The 27,413-nt window shown below is 53.3% G+C and overlaps 9 protein-coding genes across 9 annotated transcripts; 5 read left to right on the forward strand and 4 right to left on the reverse strand.

Annotated features, from left to right (window-relative positions):
• The first annotated feature begins 139 nt into the window (after positions 1–139).
• On the forward strand, positions 140–6,846 carry C7974DRAFT_398175 (uncharacterized protein). Its single transcript, XM_046142284.1, has 2 exons — positions 140–1,157; positions 1,251–6,846. Exons 1-2 carry the CDS (start codon positions 299–301, stop codon positions 6,809–6,811), a joined length of 6,420 nt encoding a protein of 2,139 aa, XP_045995762.1. The 5' UTR covers positions 140–298; the 3' UTR covers positions 6,812–6,846.
• Positions 6,847–7,993: 1,147 nt separating this feature from the next.
• C7974DRAFT_221111 (ribosomal protein S3Ae) lies at positions 7,994–9,119 on the reverse strand. The gene is made up of 3 exons (XM_046137169.1): positions 8,780–9,119; positions 8,210–8,711; positions 7,994–8,157 (listed from the first exon to the last, which is right to left on the reverse strand). The coding sequence occupies exons 1-3, from the start codon at positions 8,899–8,901 to the stop codon at positions 8,014–8,016; spliced, it is 768 nt and encodes a 255-aa protein (XP_045995763.1). The 5' UTR covers positions 8,902–9,119; the 3' UTR covers positions 7,994–8,013.
• Positions 9,120–10,683: 1,564 nt separating this feature from the next.
• On the reverse strand, positions 10,684–11,525 carry C7974DRAFT_221292 (uncharacterized protein). Its single transcript, XM_046137171.1, has 2 exons — positions 10,935–11,525; positions 10,684–10,882 (listed from the first exon to the last, which is right to left on the reverse strand). Exons 1-2 carry the CDS (start codon positions 11,287–11,289, stop codon positions 10,803–10,805), a joined length of 435 nt encoding a protein of 144 aa, XP_045995764.1. The 5' UTR covers positions 11,290–11,525; the 3' UTR covers positions 10,684–10,802.
• Positions 11,526–14,246: 2,721 nt separating this feature from the next.
• C7974DRAFT_221314 (GTP cyclohydrolase N terminal-domain-containing protein) lies at positions 14,247–16,432 on the reverse strand. Its single transcript, XM_046137172.1, has 6 exons — positions 15,878–16,432; positions 15,412–15,822; positions 14,906–15,357; positions 14,801–14,853; positions 14,556–14,748; positions 14,247–14,500 (listed from the first exon to the last, which is right to left on the reverse strand). Exons 1-6 carry the CDS (start codon positions 16,314–16,316, stop codon positions 14,495–14,497), a joined length of 1,554 nt encoding a protein of 517 aa, XP_045995765.1. The 5' UTR covers positions 16,317–16,432; the 3' UTR covers positions 14,247–14,494.
• Positions 16,433–16,470: 38 nt separating this feature from the next.
• On the forward strand, positions 16,471–17,413 carry C7974DRAFT_415035 (transcription elongation factor Elf1 like-domain-containing protein; the record flags this gene model as incomplete). The annotated part of the gene is made up of 5 exons (XM_046143854.1): positions 16,471–16,611; positions 16,674–16,892; positions 16,942–16,983; positions 17,035–17,173; positions 17,223–17,413. The coding sequence occupies 5 exons, from the start codon at positions 16,471–16,473 to the stop codon at positions 17,411–17,413; spliced, it is 732 nt and encodes a 243-aa protein (XP_045995766.1).
• A 310-nt stretch (positions 17,414–17,723) lies between these two features.
• C7974DRAFT_314887 (uracil phosphoribosyltransferase) lies at positions 17,724–18,554 on the reverse strand (the record flags this gene model as incomplete). The annotated part of the gene is made up of 3 exons (XM_046138478.1): positions 17,724–17,775; positions 17,822–18,352; positions 18,400–18,554. 3 exons carry the CDS (start codon positions 18,552–18,554, stop codon positions 17,724–17,726), a joined length of 738 nt encoding a protein of 245 aa, XP_045995767.1.
• A 516-nt stretch (positions 18,555–19,070) lies between these two features.
• On the forward strand, positions 19,071–22,672 carry C7974DRAFT_221440 (uncharacterized protein). Its single transcript, XM_046137175.1, has one exon. It carries the CDS (start codon positions 19,288–19,290, stop codon positions 22,567–22,569), a length of 3,282 nt encoding a protein of 1,093 aa, XP_045995768.1. The 5' UTR covers positions 19,071–19,287; the 3' UTR covers positions 22,570–22,672.
• An 851-nt stretch (positions 22,673–23,523) lies between these two features.
• C7974DRAFT_221624 (rheb small monomeric GTPase RhbA) lies at positions 23,524–24,660 on the forward strand. The gene is made up of 4 exons (XM_046137177.1): positions 23,524–23,680; positions 23,742–23,881; positions 24,078–24,206; positions 24,264–24,660. Exons 1-4 carry the CDS (start codon positions 23,626–23,628, stop codon positions 24,504–24,506), a joined length of 567 nt encoding a protein of 188 aa, XP_045995769.1. The 5' UTR covers positions 23,524–23,625; the 3' UTR covers positions 24,507–24,660.
• Positions 24,661–25,189: 529 nt separating this feature from the next.
• C7974DRAFT_415039 (uncharacterized protein) lies at positions 25,190–26,760 on the forward strand (the record flags this gene model as incomplete). The annotated part of the gene is made up of 4 exons (XM_046143855.1): positions 25,190–25,200; positions 25,285–26,291; positions 26,343–26,528; positions 26,579–26,760. The coding sequence occupies 4 exons, from the start codon at positions 25,190–25,192 to the stop codon at positions 26,758–26,760; spliced, it is 1,386 nt and encodes a 461-aa protein (XP_045995770.1).
• Between the last annotated feature and the right edge of the window lie 653 nt (positions 26,761–27,413).

The following is a 27,413-nucleotide window of genomic DNA, read 5'->3' on the forward strand; positions in this document are numbered from 1 at the left end:
ATTGCCTCGAACGGAACTCAAGCCCTGGAGACAGTCGTCTACGCACCAGCCTTGTCTTGGCTATCTGAATCCTCTTTGAGGCAGTCTTACACGTGAGACTCAGCAGTAGGATTCAATAAAGCACTGCCTGAAGCAAGATCTTTGAGGTTTGTCGTGCTCTCCAGCTCCGCCTCCTTCCAACCAGAATCGGATTAGTCGTTATCCGCAGGCAGCCCACCTTATTCAATATCGTAACAACATCCACTCCAAATTCTTCCAATTTAACGACCAAGAGTGCAATCATGGGAAGGTCGACATCATGACAGAAATACGACTTGCGACAGCGTCGAACGTTCGTAGCTTCCAAAGCCTGGCGAATGCCCTGGTAACAAGCGACGGCCAGTGGAAAGAGCAGATTGATCACGATGCTCTTACTGACGAATTCGGGAGATTCAGAGTCTGGTCGGGGAATTTGGGGGCTCTGCAAAAGGGGCATAGCTCTCTCGATTACCGTCTTCGCGATTCCCCGTTGCTCTCTGGCAACGCCTTGAAGTTTCTAGGAGAGCTCAATCACAATCTTGGTGAGGCAAATGCGATAGTCTGTGGAAATCGTCTGCCCTACGAAGAGCAGCCGAAGTCAATTTTGAGCGAGGGAAAGGATGACGGAGGAGAAGACGAGGATGATGACTTCTTCAGCGACGATGACGACGACGACGAAGCCGATGGCTCGAGGAAGGAGCTAACGATGCGCTATGAAGAAGTTGTTGATATCATCGACAACCTTTACAAACTCAGTGTTCGCATACGAACACCTACAATCCGGTCAAGGTCTCTAAAAGCGGCCTCCTACCAGCCGAAGGATCCCGAAACGGGTGTCGATGTACTAAGCAGCTACGCTCAATATGACAAGCAACACGTTCATGAACTCCTCTGCAGCTTACGAAAGCCGCAGGTTGGAGATGTACAGCTTGATGATGACTATCTGGTATCTCGTCTGGCTCACGCTGTCACTCTTCGCCGCAGGCACTTTAAGTACTGGAAACGGCATCGGGACAAGCTTTCAGTCTCCACAATACTCGAACAGGAACACGAAATCCACGCAGAACCCACCAAAGAGGGAATCACTTTGACCCTGACGAATCAAATCGCAGAAGTCGAATCGCCAAGCCCCGTGCCTGGTAAGTCGCTCATCCTCACCAGAGAGTCATCTTGCCCCAAGATACTCACCCCGACTATTCGTAGATTCAGGGTGTAGCACTAACTTTTTACAGCACTTGCAGCGCTTCCCAGTCAGAGGACCGGTAGAACAATGCTTTCAGGCACAGAAGCAACACACCATCATCAATCGCTTGATGATATGGTCGATATGAAATCTATGACAAGCCACGCTGTCACTGTGACCGACATCCATGGCAAAAGCGTGAACCTACCTGCCCCACCCAAGTGTACAGACGGAGATCGCGACTTCGAGTGTCCGTATTGCTATATCATATGCCCTGCCCGTTACGGGAGAGGGAGGTCATGGCGCACGCATCTACTCCAGGACTTGCAGCCGTATGTATGTACGTATCCAGACTGCGAAGCGTCTGAACAGCTCTTCCGCAGTCGTAGGGAATGGATCGAGCACGAAGCCAGCCATCGCAAAGTCTGGAGATGCCCTGAACATCCAACAGCCGTGTACAGGTCTCGCGTAGGACTTGAGGAGCATCTGCGACAAGCGCATCTTGACAGCTTCCCTGAGACTCAGTTGGATACTATTGTCAATATTGGAGAGACTTCTACTATCGAGATGCGTGAGCAATGTCCCATCTGCCTTCTTAACGCCGATGCAGAAAGCATGGGTAACTTCACAAACCATCTCGCCAATCACCTTGAACGTTTTGCAACTTTTGCCCTACCAAATAGCGCCGAGGAAGACGAAGACGGAGCAAGTAGTGTCGCAAGTCGAGGCAGAACCGGCACAACCTCTTCTCAAGATGCAATTGACATGTCACTACCCAGCGATACTTCAGAAGAGTTGGCGACATCGGTTCACGGGCTGCAGAGAAGCGATGAAGAACCACTTATTTACGACCAAGGTCCACAGGAAGTGTCAGCAAGTGAGCAGTTACTGTCTGTGGAGAGTCTACGTGCCATCCCTATCGCAAGCCAAAATCGACTTGATGCGCTCTTAGCAAGCCAGGCAAATGAACTAGAACATGGCCATGGTGTCGATGTAGAGACCAACGTCGATCCAGAGGCTAATTCCAATGTGAACACCGACGTTGGTGCAGTGGCCAATGCGGTAACAAACGACGTCGAGGAGCACCTAGAGATCGTAGACGAGTTCAGAGCATACTTACTGACTCTGCCTGGTGTTCAAACTGTTGCTTTCTCCAGACCGTATGGCTCATGGAGCGGTAATGCAACATTCGACAGCGCGCCACAGGCTGCTCAAGCTATAGAGCTGTTTGACAGAACCCTATACCCCGACATCAAGATCCAACAAAGTACCGAAAAGGATCGTAACATGCTCGAATTCCGCGCACAATCCACACAGGACTTCCAGTGGCAATCTACCCGAAACTCAACATTTGACACTCAGGAGGCCGATGACAGTAGTACCTCCTCTACATCAATGATGTATGATGATGGAGAAACGACTCACAACAAACAGGCCGTGCTGGCCGTTTCTGAGATCCCAACACTGCACAGCATGTACAGATCTCGAAAGTTGCTGCAGCGCGATCAGAGTTTCGCCCCGAACGACTCGTATAACCGCATCATATCCTTCTGCTATTACGATATTACGAGGATGAATGTGGACGCTATTGTGAACAGCGCGAATAACTCGCTGGGGACCTCGAAGAACCGGTCGACGCTCAACTACCATATCCATAAAGCCGGAGGCTCAAAATTTTCAGAAGAAGCAGCGTCGAAGGGAAGACTGAAACCAGGACAAATTACGCTGACCAGTGGCCACGACTTGCCCTGTGCACATGTCATTCATGCATCACGGCCGCAGTACAGTAACAACCACGGTATGCGTCAATTCAACGTTCTCACGGATTGCTACCGCAATACGCTCAAGATTGCGCTCATCTCGGGCTTTAAGACTGTTGCTTTTCCTTGTCTGGGCGCTGGCGGCTGCGGTTTCCCACCACGAGTTGCCGCTCGTGTAGCTCTACAGGAGATGCGAGAATTCTTGGATTCTCATCCCGAACATCCCTTTGAGAGATTGATTTTCGTTGTTCAAAGCATTTCAGATGAGAAAGCCTACATGGACATGTTCCCAGTCTTCTTCCCACCGACTCATGGCGACCTGGAGTCTGCCAGATCGTCTGTGCTGTCTGCAAGCAGAGCATCACTTGCAGCCCAAGTGTTAGACACACGACTCCAAGTGCAAAAAGTTTCACAGGAGTTATCTGCAGAGATAAGCCTATTCGCTCCTAACTTTCCCAAAGGAATATTGGAAGAGCTTCATGGCATAGACTCTGCCTTAGCCTCCATTCGAGGCTTTCTGCTGGGGTCAAAAGCGCTTAACAGAGGTCTCGGGGATCTTAATCTTCTCTGCTCTGTAACCCAGACTATCTGCGGAAGCGTGACAGAGCTTACCGAATCAGCAAAGAACCTGCCTTTCTCTGGCGATCGGAATCACAGTAGTCTGTGGAGTGACTACAACAATCATCAGAAAATGGCCTATGGTAGTGATCTTGAACAGTTCTTGGAAGACTGCCAGAACTTTGCTCAGTACCTAGATGACACCCTAACACGCGGTGGCGTCGATTTAGACGAAATGACGCCCGTGCGCTTGAAGCTCGAAAGGTTCAAAGCGAAACAGAAGAACGAGGACGCTGAAGGTGCCCGTGGTCTTCTCGATGAAGTTCTGTACGCAAGGGTATTTCAGCGTGAGACAACCACTGAAACCAACGACATCGTACGACTGCATCAGATTCCCTCCGTGGAACAGCTTTACACCACACACAAGCTTGAAAACAAGCCTACCATGGTACGACCATCTGCTGTCTTCAATCAAATGGTGTGTCTGGTTAGGGAGGATATCACAAAGGTAGCGGCCACCGTTATGGTCAACTCCACCGACGTTACGTTTGCCGGTATGGGTACACTGGATCGCAAAGTTTTCAACAAAGGCGGCTTTCAGCTCCGTGAGGAGTGCGCAAAGTTCGGTGTATGCAAAGAAGGCGATGTCAAGTTGACGAGCAGTTACAACTTGCCCTCAAAGCACATCCTTCACGTTGTGCCCCCAGAGCAATGGAGGAAGAACAGCAAGGATGTTTTGCGGCAAATCTATCGTGAGATTCTTTACACTGCACAGTCTTTGCAAGCAACGTCAATCGCAATTCCGGCCATTGGAACGGGAATGTTAAACTATCCACGACGAGACTGCGCATCGCTAGCTATGGAGGAAGTCAATCGCTTTCTCGAAACCGCAGAGCCGACCAATCTACTGGAAAAGATCATCTTCGTGGTATACTCATCCAATGATGAGTTCGTATACAAGTCTCTTCTGCCAGTATACTTTCCACCGATCGATCGAAATGTCAACAGGGCGCTACCTGCGTCGCAGCCTAATACCAAGAGCGCACCGCCCCAAGATGAAATGGTTTCAGCTCCCCGACGCACACTCTTCAGTTCTATCGGCGATGCAGTGCGAAACTTGGGTAGTTCACGTTCTGGAAAGCGACCGATTGCTCACACCTGGCGCGCCATCAATTCCTATGAAGAGCACGCGCTCATTGGCTTCGAGTCGCACGCCCAAAGTTGCGACATTTGCAACACCATGGAACAGCTTTACAAGGATAAGAAAGACCTATGCGAACACGGATATCCGCTTGCGCAAACCTTGCTTTGGTACATGAATATGGGGCCAGATCAGCTCGTGTACACAAGACCTGTGCAAATCAGACAAAGCATCAGACTTGAGGTACCAGAGGACATGTTTCCGCTGTCAATGAACATGCTTCGCCTCGTCGAGGCGAGTATAAGAGACGAGAGTCGAGGCAATCCGTTCGTCAGCGCAAATCGCGCATACTCAACCATCGTTCAAGGCCATTCAGAGCAAGACACGGAGGCTTCAGGTCCAACAATCTACAACGCAGAAACAGCACGAGCGTCTGTTGAAGTATGGTCGGCTTCTGAAGGTGCATGGAGTCCAGTCTCTCCGGGTGAATGCATTATCTTCGTTCGACCTGGCAAGATCGATGTCTACGAAGCTCACGCGCCATCTACAGCGCAAGAGCCTCTACTAACGTTCACATTTGATCCTGTTGCTAAAATATTGAAGCATGCACATCGACCTGGGCTGGTGGTGCGTGGTGCGCTTGCTGCTCAATTCGACAACAATGAGGAAATTATGCTGCTTAGCCAGAACACTGCTGACTCTGATTCACTGCTGGCCATGCTGAATCGCGCCAATCCAGAGTTTCCAGTGAGCAGGAAAGACCTGGATATTTCATCAAGAGGCCTTCAGAAACCCCCGGCATCACCAAGATTCCCTACTGCCAAGGCTGAGTCGGATTCGGAGAACGATGAAGAACCGCTCGCTTTGCCGAAGTCAACCAACAATGCACAAGACCCTCGTGAAGGCCGTCTAAGTCCACTGCAAGCGAAGATGCAGAGGCTGAATGAGGCGGCATCGAGGTTCAGCATCGAATCCCCCGAGCAGCAGTCAAACACAATCACTGAGATTGGCGAACATGCAGTCCCGGCAAGACAACAGCAGCAACCTAAGCAGAGTCGAGTCAGTGATGGTACTGCTCAAATGACTCTGACTGCGCTCGAACATCAAATCCTGTACCACCTGACTGATGATTTGAAGTCAAGACCAGGTTCTTACATTGGTCAGAGTGCTAATGACATCGCGTCAGCGCTCAACAGACCCCTTGTGGAGATATCTGCAGCCGCTGAGAGCTTAGCAAAGCAGGATTACATTCATAACACCATCAGTGATAGTACGTGGGTAATCTCACGACCTCCTCAGGAACTCCCCGCGCTCGTGGGGCCCCAATCCGAAGATTCGGCTCGTCCGTTGCCATTGTCCACCGCAAGACCTGTCGACAAGACGGAAAAAGCAGACCTGCTGTTTCAGATGGACTTGCTTGAGCAAAAAGTCCTGTCCTTCTTCACTGTATTCAACGCCGAACATCCATTAGAGAAAGGCTGTCGATCTCGAGATGTTGCCGAAGCACTCAGTCAAGATATCGAAGATGTCGAGCTCGCGCTAGATCAGCTGGCCGAGCAAGGTAAGATACACCTAGCACCCGATCGCGAGACCTGGAATACACCTTTGCCTCGACAATACAACCCACCTAGTGGCTCAGAGCCACCGGCAGAGGCAGCGGCTATCCGCGACGCAACAGGATTCCGGGACACACCACCGAGTCCTGTCATTGCAGTAACGAGCCCAGAAGTCCAGAACTCGCACGTCGAGATTTCAAATGCCGCCGATCTCAATATTGATGAGGGTTCGTTCTACCCCTACGACCCAACGACCCGCTGGACACGCATCGACAAGTCCTATGTCGACCCCAAGGTCCTTGTGACCCTGGAGGAAGATTTCCACGAAGATGGCTACAGCCTGGTCGTGCACCGGATTCTCCGTCGCGGCGAGCTCAAAGAATGGGTGCAGATGACTCTGGATCTGAGACTGAAAATGGGCGGGAAAGCACAGGCAAGGAGAGGTGTGAGCGGGCATGACTGGCTGGACGGGGCGAAGGACAGAGAGGAGCGGGATCGGCACCAAGCAAACCTAGACAGAGTCCTGGCAGGAGACATGAAGGAAGACGAGCTGCGACACTTCAACCGAGACGACGCAGAAGCAAAGCGCAGATAGACACACAGCCAATACAAAGAGTCCACTTCCGCTCACCACCACTGCCCCACAAAACACCATTTATGCACCCTGCACACCTCCGAGCAACCCTCCCGATCGCGATCCCGATCGCGACGACGCAGCACTCACTATCTTATCAAGCTCAGCCCTACATCGCACAGACGTCCGAGCAAAGTAGCGGTGAACCCACCCCTCTCCTCGTCGCCCGCATCCCCGCCACTAACATCCGGCGCGCAACGCGCTCGTCGGACGCAGCGCCGCTCACCGCCGCGCGTAAAATGGACTCCGAGGCAATAGCGCTCCCTGGGCCCCCGCTCACCGCTGCGAGTCGTATACGTGCCGCGATGGGAGATGAGGGTGCGAGGGCGGTGGGGTGGAGGGTGTGCATGGCGGGTGGTCGTTGGCTCTCGGCATTGTGCATGGCGGACGGGCGTTGGGATTGTGCATGGAGGGGAGGAGTGCATGAAGGTACTGCGTCAGCGGGGTTGAGGGTGGTTCGGGCGCGGTAGGATGTAATAGTAGCTAGTGAGAATGACGTCTGAGTGATGGTGTGGGAGGGGGAAGGCGTGTGTTGCAATCAGATATTGGAATGGAGACTTTGCGAGCTGTGGGCATCGTCATGGAGTGAGTGGTTGATCGGTCTGCGATTTACTTGCTGTATTGAATTTGCTTATGCGCGAACGAAGTTGCTGCTGAGACAATGTGCTCGGTGCTGTTAGGTTGAATGAACAGAGCTGGCCTTGGCGGGATATGTTGTATCACACGAGACTGGAGATATGGGTTCGACGCCGACCATGTGTATCTCTCGCACAGGAGTAGTCTGAATGGATAGCGACCGAGCCTGTGCCTACGTTACAGCAGTGATGATGTGACGTTGCGAGTGTATATGGGTTGGGTGCATCGCTAGCTTGGGAATGGGAGGGGTATCGAGCTGGTATTACTGTATGTACATCCACTGGCGACACGGTCAGCGACAAAGCATGGGGCCGATAGGTGTGAATTGTCATTGTCATTCCGTGATACTTTTTCCCGCAAACACCAAGTGCGGATATCAGTACCCATGCACGCCATCACTGCGACCAGAACGCATCAAGGGTATGTTTAACCTTTCATATTGTAAACATAGCGCCTCTTGGATGCCAGATCATGCCGCAGAAAGTTGAAAGGACCCAGAAAACCCCAGCCTAATCAACCATGATCATTTAAACATTCTCAAGGACGGTCTCCTTGAACTCGCGCTCGACCTTCTCGCCGGAGTCGTTGGCGCTCGACTCGCCGTGCAGACCGAGGAGGGCACCAAGGTCGAACTTGGGCGCCTTCAGGAGCTTGACCTTGCGGACGTGGACCTAGAAACTGTCAGATTGCTGCCAGGGCGGATCAGAGGTGTGGGGGACGCACGTTCTGGAGGGGGTAGATGCCCTGGGTGGACTTCTCGATCTCGCGGCCGATGACCTCGGGAATCAGCTTCTGGGTGAGCTGAGCCAGAGTGCAGGCGCTAGCCTCGCGCTGCATGATCTCAGTCATCTTCTTGCGGATAGCCCTGATCTGCGACGAAGCAGCGTAGGTGGTCTTCTTGATCTGGTTTGGCCTGCGCTTGGTGAAGCCGATGGCGAAGAGGCGGAGGAGGTAGTCGTCGGTGGTCTTGACAACGACGTTGGCCTCGATGAGCGACTGCCACTTGCGGACGAGCGAGCGGAGCTTGTCGGAGGTGAAGTCGAGTCCGTGGAAGTTGGTCAGGCAGTTCTTGCCCTGGACCTCGTCGACGCGGAGCTTGACCTTGCGGAAGGAGTGGTCCTCATCCTTCTGGAGATCGGCGAGCGAGACCTCGAATATCCTTCCCTTGAGGGCGTCGTTTGCGTTCTTCAGACCGGTGGTGCGGTTGACGAGGGTCTTGCCGACACTGCAGGCGGTCAGTAAGCTGCTGCGGCGGAATGCAATTGCTGCTGAGCGTGCGCTGGGGCGTCTTACTCCCTGATCGCGAAAGTGCCGGGCGCCTTGACGTTGTACCAGTCCTTCTTAGCGAAGGTATCGGTCTTCTTCTTAAGACCCTTCTTTCCCTTCGAGAGACGCTTGTTCTTGCCGACAGCCATATTTGCGATGTGTGGGCGTTCCTGCTGGTTAGGTTGACGAAGTCGTGGAAAACGAAGTGTTTTGAGACCGGACCTGGACAAATTGCTGTGGTGCTGCTCGCTTAGGCGCACGGACGCGGCGGCGCGCAACTTCGACACAACCTCTCACGTTTCGCAGGGCAGCGCGACTGCTGGCGACAACATCATGTCTTTGCATCACACCAACAGTTTCCTGGAGTCTGGCGGAAAGCCTTGCAATTCTGGACGAACAGCATTGGTGTAGATTCACATATTGACTTTCTGCAACAATCTTTTCATGAAGTCCGTATGTGGTGGCGCAGACGAAGCCTGCTGCGACTGCGACTGCGACTGCGACTGCGACTGCGACTGAGAACTACAAAGAAGCATATAACTGAGCACAGTGATATGTGTCGCATAGCCGGTCGGATCACGTTTGATGCGTTGCGCCGTGCTGCGCAGCAGGGTTGATCGCGATTTGATTCGAGGCCTGGGGACGTACACTGGCACAGTCACCCATCATTGCCGCTGTCGTCATTGCGGTCGGTCTATGCAATATATGCGCCGTGTGCCGCTTCTTAAGTGCTGTAATCTTCTCGTCAATCTATTATCGCCAAGGGCACGCGCTCTCTTCAATAAAACCTCAAATGCTCTTTCCTATCCTGGACCGCACACAATCTAGCGGTGCTGAAAATCCCCGTTCACGTGACGTCGACCCTGCCGCAACACCAGCACTACACTACATCACCACGGTCCACCGTCAGCAAGCGAAATTGAGAGCGACACTCTGCATTGCGTCATAACTCTGCGCGCAAGATTTGTGCACATTGTTCTGTGGAGTGTTTCTCGTCCGCTGTCGCACAGCACCTCAGCTTTCCGGCAGATAGAAATGGAATCGGAAGCAGCGGCCGCTGGAGTCATACTTGCAGTGCGATCCCCACCTGCACGCCTATGAAGGATTGTCCGCAAACTGCAGCCGTGCATTCTGTCAAGGCGCATGTTGCTGCGACATGTATGCTGTGCAGAGTAGCACTATCTCGTGTTACCTGAATAACTTGGAAGTTGCTTCCACGTGGGCTTCAAAGCGCAATCATGCAGACTTCGCAAGTATGTTGACAGATGAGAAACTGCAGTATGGTTTGTTAGCGATAGCAATCGACTAAGGACTTGCTAGGAGTCTCCTTGCTCCCTTGTGTGCGTTAACAGTTCAGGACGCTTATCTGCTACCTGTCTGCGACGCGAAAGACTGAACCAGATGTGTCAGCCCTGCACCAAAAGCAAACCTAGACATCGGCAAGTGCTGCTGAGGCGTTTTCCCTGTCGTATCTTCACAGAATCACAGTAGCAAAAAATCCCGAGTTTTGTATCGTGATATGTTTAAATTTGGGCTTGCCACCACCGCGAACTCCGTCTCGCCACCGCGCGTCTATGCGCTGCTACCTAACGGCTATTTCCACCACACGTGCACCTAAACCTCCTCCTACACTCTCCTCTCATCCCACTTCTCGGCTGACGAAGCGGATCTGGTGATCTCGAATCTTCTCCCCCTGCGCACGACCTCGGCCGCAGCCTGGTGGCTGTGCGCATCATACGAACATCGCCCCCACGCCGGCCTTGCTTCTTCCGTCTGATTTCTCCTGCCACAATGACGTGCGACCCACGACATGCGTTGGACTGTCAAGCGCCACGTCTGAGTTGCCGTCCAGGTTGGGCGATTGTTGATGATTCGTCCTTAGCACTTACCCCCATCGAGGGGACGAGGTGCGAATTACACCGGTTGAACTGTGACCAAACTCTTATCAGAGGAAGGTAGTCGTGGTGGTTTGTTTTTAGTTTGGTGAATAGGGCAGCAAGTGCTGTGATGAAACTTCTAGCTCTTCCTGCACATGATGCTTGAGAGCGAATCAAGTCCTGACAGCGGTCTGGTGTTGCTCATGTTGACTCTGGCAGAACTTCTCGTAGTCAGGGAAGCTGATGTAACCATCTGAGATCATGTTAGTTTCATGTAGGATTCACTGTTGGGAAGTGAAGCTTACCCTGCTGCCTGTACTGGGTGACGTAGCGGGCGCTCTCGCTCCTCCATACTACGGGACGTTCCGTGGGGTAGCCTGAGTGCATCCTGGATTCGGGAGAGGCCATTGGCGACGGGAGCTCGCCCCTTGGTGTGGTGGGTGAGGAGGCTACCTTGGCGAGCAGAACGGAGGCCTTGGTCGGGCTGCCTGATGATGTTGCCGATCCAGCAGAGTCCCGTCGAGAAGCAATAGGAGCATGTGTCGTAATACAGGGCGAAGAAACAGTCGAAGGTGACAGAGCTGGGCGTCGACTGCCTGATCTTGAGCGCTTTGGTGCCTCAGTGGGAAGCGAGTAGTAGTAACTGCCGTAGGATGACATGGTGACAATGGTGAACGTGTGGTAATGCGTATACGGTTTTCGGTTCGGATGTTGAGTGTTGAAATATGTTGGATGTGTTGACGAAGTTATTTGTACAACTTGAAGGTGGGTAGGTAGTAATAATGAGTCTCGGAGCCCGCCCAGACGCTATTCACCCCATACTACCGACACTCACGCTTGTGCATGATCCAGGCACCCCTGCCACGCCTTCTGCAGCAGTAGCCCCACTTTAGACTTCTGGCCGGGCTTGCATCGAAAACGCACGCCGCCCAAAAAACGTGGGCCGTTTAGAATAGAAGTTACAGGGAGTGGTGCGTTGTCATCCGTCCGCTCGTTCCTGACTCGTCCTCAACACGCACAAGATCTCACCTCCATTTGATTAGACTGTGCTTCGCTGCAGGTGTGAGTTGGCCACCTCGGATTCGAGACGGCCACTGCTCTATCGATTGATCGGTCGCACTGCGACAACTGCTCAGCGAGCGCGCTTACGGTGTGGCCGGCGGCGTTGCGCGTTCGATTCCAAGGTTAGCCGGAAGGGCGGGTGCTGAAGCGGCACCGTCACGGCGTCACCCTGGAGAGCATCGAATCGGCGGAAGGATGCCGGATCGCATGGACCTCACCGTCATCGCTGCGTGGTAGGTAATGACCAGACAGGCTATGTTTCGCGGATCTGGCAGCTGGCAGCTGTGCCTTGGAAGCGCCGCCCTGACGAGGTTCACAGCCTGTTGCCAGCCTCGGACACGCTCATCTTCTGAGTCTGGCCACAACTGAAACGTGACAGCCTAGATGTTGCTTGCAACCAGCCTCATTCTTGCCTCTCACAGCCCTGTGACGACATCACGCCGGTGTTGCCTCCATTTTGACCGGTTATGCATTGCACATCACGGAGCTGGACGTTGGAGTCGAGAACACACGGCGACCAGGTCACCCCTTCATCTTTCGGGAGATTTACTGCGTTCCGGTTGGAGCACAAGAACACGAGATGGTCCGGCGACATTTTACGACGTCGTGTGCTCACCGTTCGCGTGTCCAACAGCGTGATGAACACAAGCATGCTCGATCGATGACATATTTGACACTGACATCCGGCAGTGGCTTCCTGCTGCACGCTGTGACGGTTCAGCAACGGCCACGTCCGCGCCTCACCTGGTACCTTTTTGGTCGGGCGAGCACGGTGAGACACATCCACTCCGAGCAATAATCATACAATGGGTCCTGATCTGGATCGTTTAATCTCTCCACTGTCTCGTCGTCAGCCAAACGTAACTCAGCTGAACGGTATCTTTCCCATCGGCTGTATTGGCTGCTTCTTTACGACTCCGCTCTGTAACTCTCACTAAGAAACTAGCACGGTAACCTTTGCTGTAATCAGCTACATCTGAGTTTCGCGTTCAGAGTTCCTCACCGACAGAGTGAAGAATTGCTTCGGCAGTCCCCTCTATCGTTCAACCCCACTGGCTGAAGGTTCCAGCCTTCCGCTTCCCCACCAAGCGCTTGTCTCCCACAAAGCCTGCCAACCAAAATTCAAGAATCACATTCTGCCTTCAGGCCAGCAACACATAGTGGAATCGTCATCTAATAAATCCATCACAGTTGCACTCGATCGGTGGACCGGGTTTCATACACACGCTACACAGTGCTACGCCTGCAGTCAAACCGGACTGGGACACGGGCGCAGGGTTCCAATATGCCATGCTGCCCAGTCCGTTGCAAAACCGCGATGTTAGCCACATGTGCGTGTGCCTGGCCCGGGGAGCGGGTACCTAATGGATAAGCTGTCCCGTGGCCGTCATAGCCGCAGACGTTAAGCAGATCAACTGCCCACACGCATGGAATTATTGGAAATTAATATCAAGAGAACGATAATTTGAACAAAGGACCGTTACCATGATTGCTGAGTAGTTTTGCAGACATTATCGACCTTGAGGACGCACTTTGCGTCTCAACAGATAATGTTGGCAACCCCTCATCATCACACCATCACCGGTGGAAATGCCCCCAACACTGAACACATGCATATTCTCCGCGCATCCTGAGTTCCAGGCGTGCTTCTATGGCAGATCTTGCGCCGATCACACCCGAGTTCCGAACAGCGCATTATTTTGTGCTCCTGCTCGTACAGCTGCTCGTGTTCTTCTTACACATGCCGAGATAAACCCACACCCAGGGAAGCAGTACCTATACCGGCCACTGCACCTTTTACCGGACGGCGCACGTGCAGCTTTGCTGACAGTGCAAAGTGGAGAGCCCACTTCATCCGCAATATCGAACTGATTTCTGCATTCTAGAAGCGCGAGTTTTTCCGTCTTGCAACAGCCCGTCTCGCGATGAAGATTGTGTACACCATGTGGGCCCGCGAGTAAGGCCTTGCTTACCGCTCCTTGAGTGTAGAAACAAGGCGGTGTACTACAGACAACCGCTCAGGTTGTCAGGTCGGCGCGGGCCGCGAGCTCGTTCGCAGCCTGCTGCCGACGGAGGCATACCCCTCCAAGGCTCCAAGGCCTGGCGGGTGCACCCCTCGCTTTGTGTTGACATGGCACGCGTCTGCTGCGTTGGCACCGCGATCATGTGCATGCGTAGGCGCCCCGTGAGCGCGGTGTCGCGGATAAGGCGCGTTTCGTGCTGGGTGCACTTCTGCACTGTGCGGGTTGCTGTAGGTACGTACGAATCGATGCGCGTTGTGTGTTGTTGTGGGATACAGCGCAGTCATCCTCAGTGGACATTATCCGCCAGCAGATAACGCACGAGAGCTACCCCAAGTGTCGCAGAGATTAGTGGCGCTACAGTCTGTTTGGTCTGTGGCTCACGAGATGCTGGGCTTGGACAAACACGTGGCCGGCCCGTAAGGGCCCTCAGAAGGTTGTTCGGATCGATGGTTGTCAGGATCGGCCCGCCCATAGTGATGAATTGTCACTGGTTATGGGACGACCCGATGCTCAGGTTGACACGGCAGAGCAACAACAGCGAAATCAAGGTTAGTATCGAGATGGAGACAATGTGATTGGTTGGCTTAAATTCAAATATGCGCTGTCTAAATTTTTCGATGGAGTATTGGTTTCGTTGTAAGCGTGTGTGGTACAGCGATGCTGCGTACGCGTCCACTGCAACATTTTCGAGAAGATCGTGGGATTCGACTGTCGCGCAGAAGGATCAGACGATGCGTCTTCAATGCCCTGCATACCCCTTACCAAGATGTAGGGTCCGCTCAGTGCTACACTCTCAGTCAGCTTAGTCACACCAATGGGTTTGTCAGGAAATGGACATACATCGATATCTTCCCAGCCGCGACCCTTGACGTTCGCCAACTCCTCCATGGACATGACAGTGCCTGTGGTGAAGTAACCGGCCTGGATCTTGGCGTCAATCTCGACGCGGCTGTCTGCCGGAATCATCTCATCAGGAATGGGCACGCGCTCGTGGATGGGAATGCCCTGATCGACGATAGCGTCGTGCTTCATGCTGTGCTGTTGTCAGCCGTCGGGTCATCAGTTACGAACAGAGTGAAACGTACTTGGACATGGACAACATCCTGTCGATCTTGGTAATGCCGAGCCAGTGGAGAATCTATCATGCTGTCAGCTCATCAATACTTCTCGTGACGGGAACGTGGACTCACGTCAGGCATAAGCGCCTGGAAGCGCATGTCCTTGACTCCGGCAATGTTCTCGGTACGCTGGAAGTACTCGCTGGCACGGTCTTCGCCACGTTTTCGTGCGTTGTAAACGAGGTATTTGGTGACTTCGCCGAGTGCACGACCTTCCTTGCGGAAATAGATGACGACGCCGCTGCCACCCTTCTGGGCCTCCTTCACGGCTTCTTCGATACCGAAGGTAAGGTATGGACGGCACGTGCAGATGTCAGATCCGAAGACATCGCTACCATTGCATTCATCGTGGACACGAAGTGCAAGGCGGGCTTCGGGGTCTGACATCTTCGCTGGGTCACCGAAGATGTAAACGGTGAGACCACCGATGGGAGGAAGGAAAAGCTTAATATCGTGGCGTGTGATCAACTCTGGGTACGAACCGCCGGTCTCTTCGAAGAGTGTTCGTCTCAGAGTCCCCTCATCTGGTAGAATTGTTAGTCTAGTGACTTTATCATAACATAGCAAAAGATGCATACCGATGTTGAAACGCTCAGCGACACCAGGCAGATACCACACTGGTTCAACAGCCACTTTAGTAACTGCTACTTCACCAGTCTCGTTTATGCAAATCTTTCCATCAGGTACAAGTCGCCCCTTCCTCACGCTCTCCTCCAATTCAGGGAGCTTCATGTGCGCTCGGGTGATAGCAATGGTCGGTCGGATTTCGATGTCTTCCTTGTCCATGGTCTCCTTATGCAGCCATGGAGCGAGATGACCATAGGGATCCATCGCAACAATCTTCTTCTTGTCATTCCATTGAGGGAATGGCCCAATGTTTGCAGCGGGCTCAGTGTTCGTGAAGTCCGGCTTGTGCGTAATGTCGAGGTCTTTGCTAGCAACAGCAAGCGCGTTGTAGATCGAATACGAGCCTCCGTGAGCTCCAATTGCTGTGAACAGTCAGTACAAATAGGTTCAAAACTTGTTTTAACGACGAAAACGTACCGTTACGACGACGGATGGTGTTGTTGTGCCTCGACACAACAACGGGACCACGGACGGCAGGGTCTTTGGCACCCCATTCCATAGGCAGAGGGTCGACACCAGATTGACCAGGATACGAAGTCAAGATGATCTTTGAAGTCTTCGAGACACTTGCGGGACGAGGTGCTTCAGCATTGGGGGATGTTGGCTCATACTGCTGGCTAACAGCTTCTACGGTTTGGGCCGAGTCGGCCTCCTTCGCCTTCTCCTTGCTCAGAGTGCCGTTCGCAGCTTCAGTCGCCGCCTCATCCTTCAACTGCTTGACGCCAGCCAGCACATTCACGCGGCCGTTGATCTTATCGATCGCAGATGCAAGCTCAGAGTTCTCTAGGCGCATCGCCTTCAGTCCGTCCAAGATCTCCTTGAGAATAGCATTGTCCGTGCCATTTTCGGTTGACATCTTGAAAAGAGAAGTTTCCAAAAGAGATTGAGTAGACGATTTATTGGATCACCAGAAGCCAATGTTAGGAGACGTTCGGAGCGTTGACCTTACTGAAGCTGGGGAAGGGCTTCGGCAGCTACCGGAGTAGTACAAATGCGGGGAAGGGAGGCAGATGTCGAGCAACGACGTTGAGGAGGTTCAGGAAAAGAATCTGTGGTTTTACGAAGCCTGCTCAAACGTAGCAAAACGTTTAAGTAGAGTCGGTGAGAAGAAAGAAATTGGAAACACGCAGGAGATGTGGACAACAACGAAGGTCAAGACAGCTGACTACCGCCCGCATGCCAGCTATCGGTGGGGCTGATAGGCAGTAGGCAGGTGCGACCGGAGCTAGGAGTTCTCCGCCACGCGCCAGAAATTCGTCGCGGTCGCGCTCCCACCTCGCGCGTCATCGTCGAGAGGCTCTCACCCACGGTTCAGGGCAAGCACAACCACTATAGCCGCCAGAAGTGCCTTTATAACCCAAGTGATATCACGCGCGCAACAACCAACACTCTTACACTCCAGAGACAACCACAAACAACCACAAAATGGTGCGTACTGCGCCGTCGGCCTCGTCGCATGCGCCCGCTAATCATACGAACAGGGCAAGCGCAAATCATCCAGCAAGCCGCAGGGCCCCAAGAGGGTATGCCTGTCACTATCGCACCCCGCCGATGGTCGCTAACGACTACACCAGAAGGAGAAGCTGCCTACCACGTTCCAGTGCCTGTTCTGCAACCACGAGAAGTCTGTCTCCGTGTCTATCGAGAAGAAGTCCGGTGTCGGCAACTTGCAGTGCAAGGTCTGTGGACAGACGTTCCAGACTAACATCAACTGTATGTGGAGTTATCTTCAGGAGTGGGCTGATGCTGACTGCTGGCATAGATCTGTCTGCACCCGTTGACGTGTATGCCGACTGGATCGACGCCTGCGACTCCGTTGCCAAAGAGGCTGCTGCTGGGCGTGCGACTGAGCGCTCGACGAACCGCACTGGTGCGCTGCCCAAGCCCGTGGACGACGACGATGGCTTTATCGAGAACGACGACCTGGACGCCGAGGGCGATTATGATGCTTGAGAATATGGATGGCGCTGTACAGCATGCAGAGGTGTTCAAAAGTAACATGACATGATGTGGGCATGATTGGCATTTATGGCGTTATGGTATACCACGGAGGTACTGGGGTTCTCTGAGTTCGAAGCTTGACTTCGGTCACTCGACAAAAACTTTGCCCGTAGGTGGCTTTCAGACATGCAGCGAAATGTACTGTTTCCAAACACCGCTTTCCTCGTGTGTTATGTATCATGGCTTGTGTTTACGTGCTACAGCTGCAATTGGACCTTCCAAGAATGTGAGACCTTCCTATAGGCGAGATGGCTATGACGCTCTACAAAGTGTAGAAGCGGTCGCCAAAATCACCAAGACCTGGAACGATATAGCTGGGGATGGTCAGCGACGGCCAATGGTTACGGGGGCGATACGTACTTCTTCTCGTCCAGACCCTGGTCAACGAACGCTGTCACTACTCTAACCTTTGGCACTTGCTCGGCAAATCTCTTCGCGCCCTCGGGGCTAGCGATGAGGTTCAGGAAGAGGATGTGCTCTTCAGGCACACCACGCGACTTGAGTACCTCGACGGCCATGAGAGCAGAGCCACCAGTCGCAAGCATAGGATCCAGCAGCAAGACCCATCGATCGGAAATGTCCTCGGGCAGCTTGTCGTAGAAGAGCTTGGGCTGGCTTGTCTCTTCATCTCTCTGGATCAAAATCTTTCCGATCCTGACTGATCGGCAGCAATCCCTTAGGCCCTGCTCCATGGACTCTCCAGCGCGCATGATCGAGACACCACAAATCTTACCCTCAAACTTGACACCAGCATACGTTCGCCCCACAGGTGTAGTGATCTCGTGACCAACAACAGGGAGGTGGTTGAGTCCCTCTTCAACCAAGAGACGAATGATGCGGTTTGAGTAGAAGATGAAGTCGGCACGCCCCGTGTTCTTATCGCGAATCATGCTGTTATAGTTGAGTTTGACATTGCTAATATGCATAGGGGGCCTTACGTTAGCAGCGCAATCAGCTGGGGAGTTTGAGGCAGGATGTGGATATTTGGCACTTGGTCCAGAGGCTTGGACACAGTAGCAGTTGGCTTCTGCGTAGCTGGACGATACTCAGGCCCCAGGCATTGCGAAGGTGGTGTCTCAAAGCCGCCAGTCATGTTTGTAAAGAGTGGTGATGGGATGGTAAGTGAGGAGCTGTTGAAATTAGTGTTTTTCAAGTCCCTCGTGTAATGCACCTACATTGGAGTTTGAAGTAATTGAAGAGTGGTTGGACGTAGAGATGTAAGTAGTGGCCAGGGAAGCTGGAAGCGGCTGTGAGCTTGAAGATAGATTCAGCCGCGGCGGCCAGGCGATTGAGAAATGCCGTAAGTGGGGCAGTCAATTGGTCTCAAGCGATGTGGTAATTGTAGAGATGGGATGGACTAATAGATACAGTATCGAGATAACAATAAAAGAGGAGAAGCTGTAGGAAGAAGGAGCTCCAAGTCTCGGCTCTCGATCTACCGGCGACCTCCGCAAGCCCTTGGAGCCTCAGTGCCTGGATGCATGAGGACAATGGGCGCGTGTGCCTCTGTCCCCGCCATTCACCGCCCGCCGCTCTAGGCTAGCGTCCTGCAGGCGTTCGAGCGGGCAGGCGCGGACCCTGCTTTGCATATCTCGTCAAGCCGCAAGGTGTCTGCCGGCTTCGTCATTGCTCGCGGTGAACATTGAGTGTCAGGCGCGTCCTCGAGATTCACCGTCAATAGCAACTGTCGCATTTGGGTGCGCCTCACTTCATGCAAGGAGATTGAGGCATCTGCCCGGTCGCTTGACGCCGACCTTCTCCCACTACGATGCGCGCGCCATCCTAGGAAACCCATTGCCAAAACAATCCCCAAAAACGCGTCGGCCATGGCATCTTTCATGTCATCTAGCTTCACGACTGGTGAAAGGAAAAAGAAGGTGGTTACATACGGGAAATTGTCGCGTCTTCCACCATCGCGACCGAATCTCTTCGATGACAATGCGCCTTCGCCCGAACGACCCCATAAACACGCATCAACTTCGAATCGGCCACGGACAGGCAATGGGGAACAGCTAGATTCTGTTCACACTTCCGGAAGTGCGCGCGCGGCTGCAGCTGGCCCAGATGTGTTCGACGTGCCCTCCGAGGACGAGCATGTATTCCAGCCGACCACGCCTGCAAAACGACCCATAGTACAGCGTCGCAAAATGGCTGAAGAGCCAATTGCCAATGCTACTAAGAAAGCTGCAGGTCAGCCAAGTCGTCCAGCCGCAACCACCGCTCGATCGCCGCAGAAGCCTGGACTTGCAAAACCGACGGAGACCATGGCAAGATCGTCGCGGGAATCGGCCAAGCCACGAAAGCCAGCACGGGAAAAGGAGCGTCAGTCTAATGTTACGGGCGCGGGCATGACATCACAACCGAAGACATTGCGCGCTATGGAAGGACAGAAGCAGAGCACTGCGAATGGGCAGGGACCGCAAGGATCAAACACGTCGAAATACACCTCACGCGCTACAACTCCTGGCCTATCTATACGGCCCGTTTCGAAGCCACAGCTGGCGAAGACAGCTAAACCAACAGCCCAGCCACCGGCTCTGTTGGACGAATTCGACGTGCCGTCAGAAGACGAAGATGCATCTGTGCCAATTCCTAAGGCACTCAGACAGGTACCCCGTCAAGACCTGAAAGGATCAGTGAAGCAGTTTGGAGGTCCAAAGGCCCTGTCACAAGATGCACCACGGAAGGCTTCAGCGAAATCAAATAACATTGGCAGCTTGCAAAATCGCAAGAGAAAGGGTTCTGTGTCTCTCGCGGCTGCCCCCAGACCTATCGTTGAAGATTTGCAGAACAAATCGAAAGAAAGAAAACAGCAACGAGACCGCAAGGTAGCCAAACGAGAAGAGGGGGCATCGCCAGGTCGCGAGTCGGCAAGAGCCCCGGTCCATCGTCCAGCATTACCAACCACGGTTACGGAGTCCATAGTCAATAAACCGAAGCGAACAAGAACGCGTACTGTGCCAGTCACTAATCACCCAACAATATCGAAAGGCCAATCCTCGCCAGCTGTTCTGGGCAAAATGCTTCCTCTCGAACAAGCTCCGAGGATCTCTTCTGAGGATGCAGCTACTGAAGTACCTGCATCTGACGACACTATGTACGACATTCAGGATGCCATGACAACTCCGCTTCGGTCAACCCCTCTCCGCAAGACCTTGATCTCAACGCCCGGCTCTGTTACTCCTCGTCAGAAAGACCTGTTTAGCACCTTGTTGGGTGGTCCAGCGGCGCCGAAAACACCTGCTTCTGCTCTTGCATCGTTGCAGCTCACCGAAAAGAAGCCGCGATCATTAATCGGCGCTCTCGCCAGGTCAAAGTCTGATATCCCGCACAGCGATCAGTCGCGAAAACCTCGTTTGATGAGTGCGCTCAAAGATAAAGACACAAGTTCCGAAGGAGAGGATAGTGACAGCGATGATGAAGCTAACAGTTTCGTTGCTGTGGACGTCGAAATGGACAGCGGAAAGACTCCGATACAAGCCAAACGCACAATCGCTATTGACGAAGACGAACCTGAGCATCATCTCAGCGCAACCGCAGACTCTCAGACCTCACAAATAACCTCTGGGGCTACCACTCGCCCAAAATTCACATACGCAAGTCAGCGATCCTACTTGCAAGAAGAAAACCCAGAAGATGATCTCCTCATGTCTATGGACCTTGACGACAACTGGAAGCTGGATTCGCAAACAATTTCCACGGACGAAGAAGACGGGCCCACTAGTCAGCCACGAACTCACCATGAGCTCAAGAAATACGGACAAAACACGATGTTCTCGTGGGATATGGATGAGTCAATCCGCGAAATCTCAGACGTCTCCAATAAGAGCATGCGGCGCAACGCAATGATGGAATTGTGCACTAAGATGGCTGATGTTGGCTTTGTTGGTCAGCTCCTCGACTCCGGTTTCATGCATAAACTTCTCGAGAGCATGACGTCTTCTGGCGACGTTATTTTCGATTTCGTCTCAGCTGTCTCGATCGTCTTGATTCTTCATACAAAGCCAGCTTTTGCTGTCATCAACCAGATACACCGGTCTGGCGTTATGACGGCGCTGATCAGTTTGATTGGCAAAGATAGCGACATTTCAAGGATTGCGCGCGATCGCAAGTCAAACATGTCCAAGATTGCAAAGGAGTCATTGGCTGAATTCCGTGCTTTGGTGCTTGCATCTCCGATATGGTCGTCAAGCACACCAGGCAAGCTGTCCCCTCAACTTCTCGCGCTGAAGACTACCGATCTCCTCGTTCGAAGTCTGCGAGAGTGCGGCAGCCCCGAGATGCTACTGACTACGGACGCGGTGTCAGTCACAGTTGAGGTCTGTTCGATACTGTCAACACGGGTCGAGGCCACCGACTCATCTGCCCATGACTTGTTGGCCCTTGACCTGGCGATCTCGGCATTGGAGGCTGCATCTATCACAAATCAGGACTGCACTACATGGCCAAACACCGTTCTTCAACGACTCTCAAACGCAGTACCAGTCTTTTTCACGAATAATGCCCTGACCAAGACTGTGGAGGCAATGAAGCTTTGCATGAATCTCACCAACAACAAGCCCAAGTCTTGTCAGCCTTTCTCAACTCAAACATTTATCGGGTCTCTTGTGAGCTTCATTGTCGCCCGATTTGAGCGGCTGGAAGCTGGCAAGCTAGACCTGGAAGGCCGTGCAACGATATTGGCTGATTTGACTCTCAGTTTGGGAACCATGATCAACCTTGCTGAGCTCAGCGACCAAGCACGACTTAACGCTATCAACGATCCCAGTTCAATAGAGGTGCTAGTGAAGATTTTTGTAACTGGCTCTGAACGAGCAGCTGAGGCCAGCTCCGTTGAGGAGTCTGAAGTTAGCGTAGTGATTGGTTTCCTGGCGGTACTTCTAGGCATGCTGTGCCTCAACACCACCGTTCGGTCTCAGATTCAGGGTCTGTTTCCGGATCGAGAGATTCACCACCTGCTTAACAACATGAAAGAGTTTGCTCGCATTCACGAACATGTCGACAAGAAAACGGCTAGTCGTTTCGAGGGACCAGAAGGGCAAGAAGCGCTGAACAACTACTACTTGCGGATTATGCATGTTGTCAGGAAGCTGGAAAGCGCAAGATAATGGACGTTAGACGTTGGTGTCTTGTTGCACGACAGACGTCGCAGACGTCGATGACGAATCTCTTTTGGGTCCTGGATGTAGGGGAATAACTTTGATTGTAGCACGATACCCAATGATTATGGAGTTGCAGTTTGGGCGTCTACACCATGCATGCGCTTTCCGAGACATGAGCCGGGAACGCGGTTAGCTTGGGACCAAGGAAGTATTAAATACGCCAAAAGAAGTAGAGCTTCCTCTTCAACACATGCAGGGCCACGATCGGTCCCAGTTGGTGTGTGCCACAAGCCTTGACATTTGTTCCGCAGACGCGTGAGCTGTTGACCGGGCATCTCAACCTGGCTAACCGGCTACACTGTGTTGCTCCCATGTTTCAAAACAGCCCACGTGTCCATCTGACAACAGCGTCTCCGACGGAATAGTCGCGACATGCCCGTTACACCTGTACACGGCGTAAGATACAAATGAACACATCACGATGGCCTCAGAGACTTTCTATCAAGCATGTGATGATTCAGCTGTAGTCGGCATACAAGTTCGGTAAGGTCAGCACGGCGGGGTGTCGGGTAGGGCATTAGCTTCTAGAAGACCCAGAGAACGTGTGGCCGAGAGATGAGTGTGAGTTGCTGGATGGCTGGAACTGCAGAGGCACTAGGCTCGGCTAAGTTGACATCACGTAAATTGAATGCTTGGGATTGGGCAATTTGGATAAAGTCGACGCCTGCATTGTCGCGGTGGGAAGGGTCTGGTGTGGGCCACGGAAGCATGACGGCATAAGTTCGCGGCCGAGGAACTTTTTGGACGCGGGTAAGAGAGTGTTGCAAACAATCACCTTCGTTTGGAGATCTTGTTGATTGCGGTAACGGCACCGGTGTAGATCCCTGCTTACTCGGAACTTCCTTACTCGGTGCTACCTTCCTCGCGCGCGGACGTCATCCTTAGCTCCCAGGATCGACGTAGCAACGGCCTGGCCATCAGCTCCCAACAGTGGACTGAGAGAGTGAATTCCACCTCAGCTCCTTTGCAATCACTTACAAACACCACCAAATCACCAGCAACATGCCTGCCCCCCCGAAGCAGAGAAAGATGGCCATTGTCGGCAGTCGAGCTGTCGGTAAGCAAACGCAGTAGTGAGCTACAACATGCATGAGTGTAGCTGACGCGAATTGATGCAGGCAAGTCGAGTATGACGGTGCAATTCGTCGACGGCCACTTTGTGGACAGCTATTACCCCACTATCGAGAACACGTTCAGCAAGATGATCAAGTGGAAGAATCAGGACTTCGCAACAGAGATCATCGACACTGCTGGCCAGGTACGTGAGATTTTCTTGTCCCCGCTCCCGCAAGAGCTCCGCGCCCCACCTGAGCTTGAGCAGTGCCGTAATGCGACCGCAGCTGCGGCTGCGTCTACTGTGTCTAACATTTTGCTGCATGCGGGTTGCATCGTCGTGTGGTGGACATGTGAATGTTGTTGACATGTGAACGTTGCTAACATAGTAAACTCGCCAGGATGAGTATAGTATTCTTAACTCGAAGCACTTTATTGGTATCCATGGCTATATGATCGTCTACTCGGTTGCAAGCAAGCAGAGCTTTGAAATGGCACGCATCATCCGCGACAAGATCCTCAACCACCTCGTGAGTTTTCTCATCCAATATGATGAACTACACTGTAAGCTAACAAGATGTTCGCAGGCTGTCGACTGGGTCCCACTCGTCATCGTGGGCAACAAGTCCGATCTCCGCCCCGAGCAACGCCAGGTCACCCCCGAGGATGGCAAGCAGCTCGCACAAGAATTCAAGTGCGGCTGGACAGAAGCCAGTGCGCGGTACAACGAGAATGTTGAGAAGGCCTTCCAGCTCTTGATCGAGCAGGTGGAGACTAGCCAGAATCCTGGTGAGCCCACTGGCGGCAAGAGTGGGTGTCAGGTCATGTAGAAATCATGACTGACAGTGCTTTCCTCCAGGTGTACCGGCGGCACCGTGGTGTGACAGTGTAGAGGAGGATAAGACAGACCGCAAGAAGAAAGGCTGGAAGAGATGTGTGCCGGACGACTGTACGTCTTCATGAAGGGCTGGGTCAAGGGTCTAGACGGTATAGACGGTCGACCGATGGGCGGGGTGGATGTGAATGTTTTTGGCAGCCTCTCTGTGCAGAGGCATTATGGTGTAATGGCGTTTCAGCGGGGCGCAATGGGTTCTATCTGGTATTCTGCTCTCTTTTGTCGCGCTCCACGACACGACCGGGGTTAATTCTATAGACTACAATGGCGATGAGATTCTTACGAACGCACCCAACCTCACCAGCCTCGTACAATCCTCCCGCCACAGTTCGGCTTGATCACCGTGCACGAATGCATCGACCACCCCTTGATTAGGCAGCTCTGAAGCTTTGACGGTGAAGACGCCGTGATCGATGCTTTCACGTGTGAAGGCTGAAACTTGCTGTTCTGGGAAGTGTCGAGGCCAGCATGCGAAGAGTCAAGAGTACAGCCACGCTGCCCCGCCATCGCACAGATCATCCCGGTCCCTGACTCAAGCGCACCACCACATTTGTGTCCTCGCGCTGCGACGCCTTGCACACGAGCAATTGACACAGCACACTTGCACCGTGAGACAAGATGCTCGACATGTAAGCCTGCTCTGCGGTCCGGGCTCTTGCCTGAGTTGCCATCCCAAATCCGCTGTAAACATGCTAACATGGCGGGGTAAACAGCAACGACTTTATCACAGAGCGCGGCGGTGACCCAGAGAAGATCCGCGAGTCCCAGCGCAAGCGCCATGCGCCCGTCGAGATTGTAGACGAGGTCATCGAGCTGTTCGAGGACCACCGCAGGACACAATATGCCGCCACGCAGATCGGCTCGCAAATAAACGGGCTGCAGAAGCAGGTCGGGCAGAAGAAGAAGGCCAAGGAGAGTGCCGATGACCTTCTCGCGGAGATGGCGCAGCTGAAGCAGCAGAAGTCGGCCAAGGAGGACGAGGCTGCGGCGAAGCTGGTCAAGCTCAACACCAAGGCCAAGTCGGTCGGCAACTACGTGCACAAGGACGTCCCTGTGTCGGGCACCGAGGACGACAACGCTGTCGTCAAGACATGGGCGCCCGAGGACAGGAAGGCTGTGTTCAAGGAGAACGCCATTCCCCACCACGGCGTCCTCACAAGACTGAACGGCTACGACCCCGAGCGTGGCGTGAAGATTGTCGGACACAGAGGCTACTGCTTGACCGGCTACGGCCTCTTCCTCAACCTCGCGCTCGTCAACTACGGCCTCGAATTCCTCTTCAACAAGGGCTACACACCCAACCAGCCGCCCTTCTTCATGCTCCGCGACCAGATGGCCAAGACGGCGCAACTCTCCGACTTCGACGAGGAGCTGTACAAGGTCACCGAGAGCAAGGACAAGCCCGAGACAGACAAGTACCTGATCGCCACCTCTGAGCAGCCCATCAGCGCTCTGCACTCTGAGGAGTGGCTCGGCACCGCCGATCTGCCCATCAAGTACGCCGGATACTCGACCAACTTCAGGAAGGAGGCTGGCTCGCACGGAAAGGACGCCTGGGGCATCTTCAGGATACACCAGTTCGAGAAGGTGGAGCAGTTCATCATTACGCACCCCGAGAAGTCGTGGGAGGCGTTTGAGAGCATGCTTGCTACGTCCGAGGAGTTCTACCAGAGCCTCGGCCTGCCCTACCAGGTCATCAACATCGTCAGTGGAGCCTTGAGTAAGTCCAACCGTATCGCAGAACGAGGAAAACCAACTAACCCATTTGCAGACAACGCAGCGTCCATGAAGCGCGATCTTGAGGCCTGGTTCCCCGTCACCGGTGGCGGCGAGTACAAGGAGCTCGTGTCCATCTCCAACTGCACAGACTACCAGACGCGCGAGCTCGAGATCCGATTCGGCGTCAAGAAGCAGACCGCCACACGCAAGGAATACGTCCACGCTCTGAACGGCACACGTACGTCCCTCGCTCCTCTTTGTTTGCTTGCACACTGACATAATTCTTAGTCTGCGCCACTGAGCGCACCCTCTGCTGCATCCTCGAAAACTACCAGACCCCCGAGGGCTTCAACGTGCCCGAGGTCCTGCGCAAATACATCCCTGGCCAGCCCGCCTTCCTGCCCTTCGTCAAGGAGTGGAAGCCCAGCAAGGACGAGGTCAAGACCCCGCTGCCCGACCGAACAAAGTGAGTGTCCCAGACCTAGAATGGGAACGACCAAGATGGGCGCGAGAAGCGCCTGCATGCGCTTGCCGCTATTATGGCGGCGGAGGTCGATAACCAGATGATATCTTGTAATGTCTCGGCCAACCCGAACGATGACAAAATTCCCATCAACAAGGAGCGGTTGGATCGCATTCTAAATAGATAGCGATGTTGTCGGTGGGTGGCATCTTGTGGCTATGAAAATACACTTCCAAACTCCTTTCTCTTCCATACTGCTCTCTCGGTGTCACCTACTTGTAGCGTTGCATGGATTCGTGGGCTCGCGACGCCTCGTGGACACTCCTCATTACTCACTCAGAGGATGAGCCATGCGCAAGCAGACTATACTGCACAGCAGATTGACTCAATACACCGGCGCTGCCACCTTCAAATCCACACCAGTCTATACCCGCGCCGCGGTCTTGCTAGAAATCACAATTGCGCTTTACAAGTTCCAGTCAGGACCGATGTACTGCGTGACCGAAGGCACCGTCCGACCGTATTGCGCGCACCAACTGCACGATCTCACTCAACTTCCCACAGCAAGTGAGAACCACGTCTGCTAAAACTCGAAAAGCCGTCATATTCATACAGTTCCCTGCCCTCTACGCAGCACGCCTTGTATCCTATCATACATCC

The sequence above is a fragment of the Boeremia exigua genome, assembly GCF_020726555.1.
Source record: "Boeremia exigua strain MPI-SDFR-AT-0100 chromosome Unknown C7974scaffold_8, whole genome shotgun sequence".
NCBI classification, from domain to species: domain Eukaryota; kingdom Fungi; phylum Ascomycota; class Dothideomycetes; order Pleosporales; family Didymellaceae; genus Boeremia; species Boeremia exigua.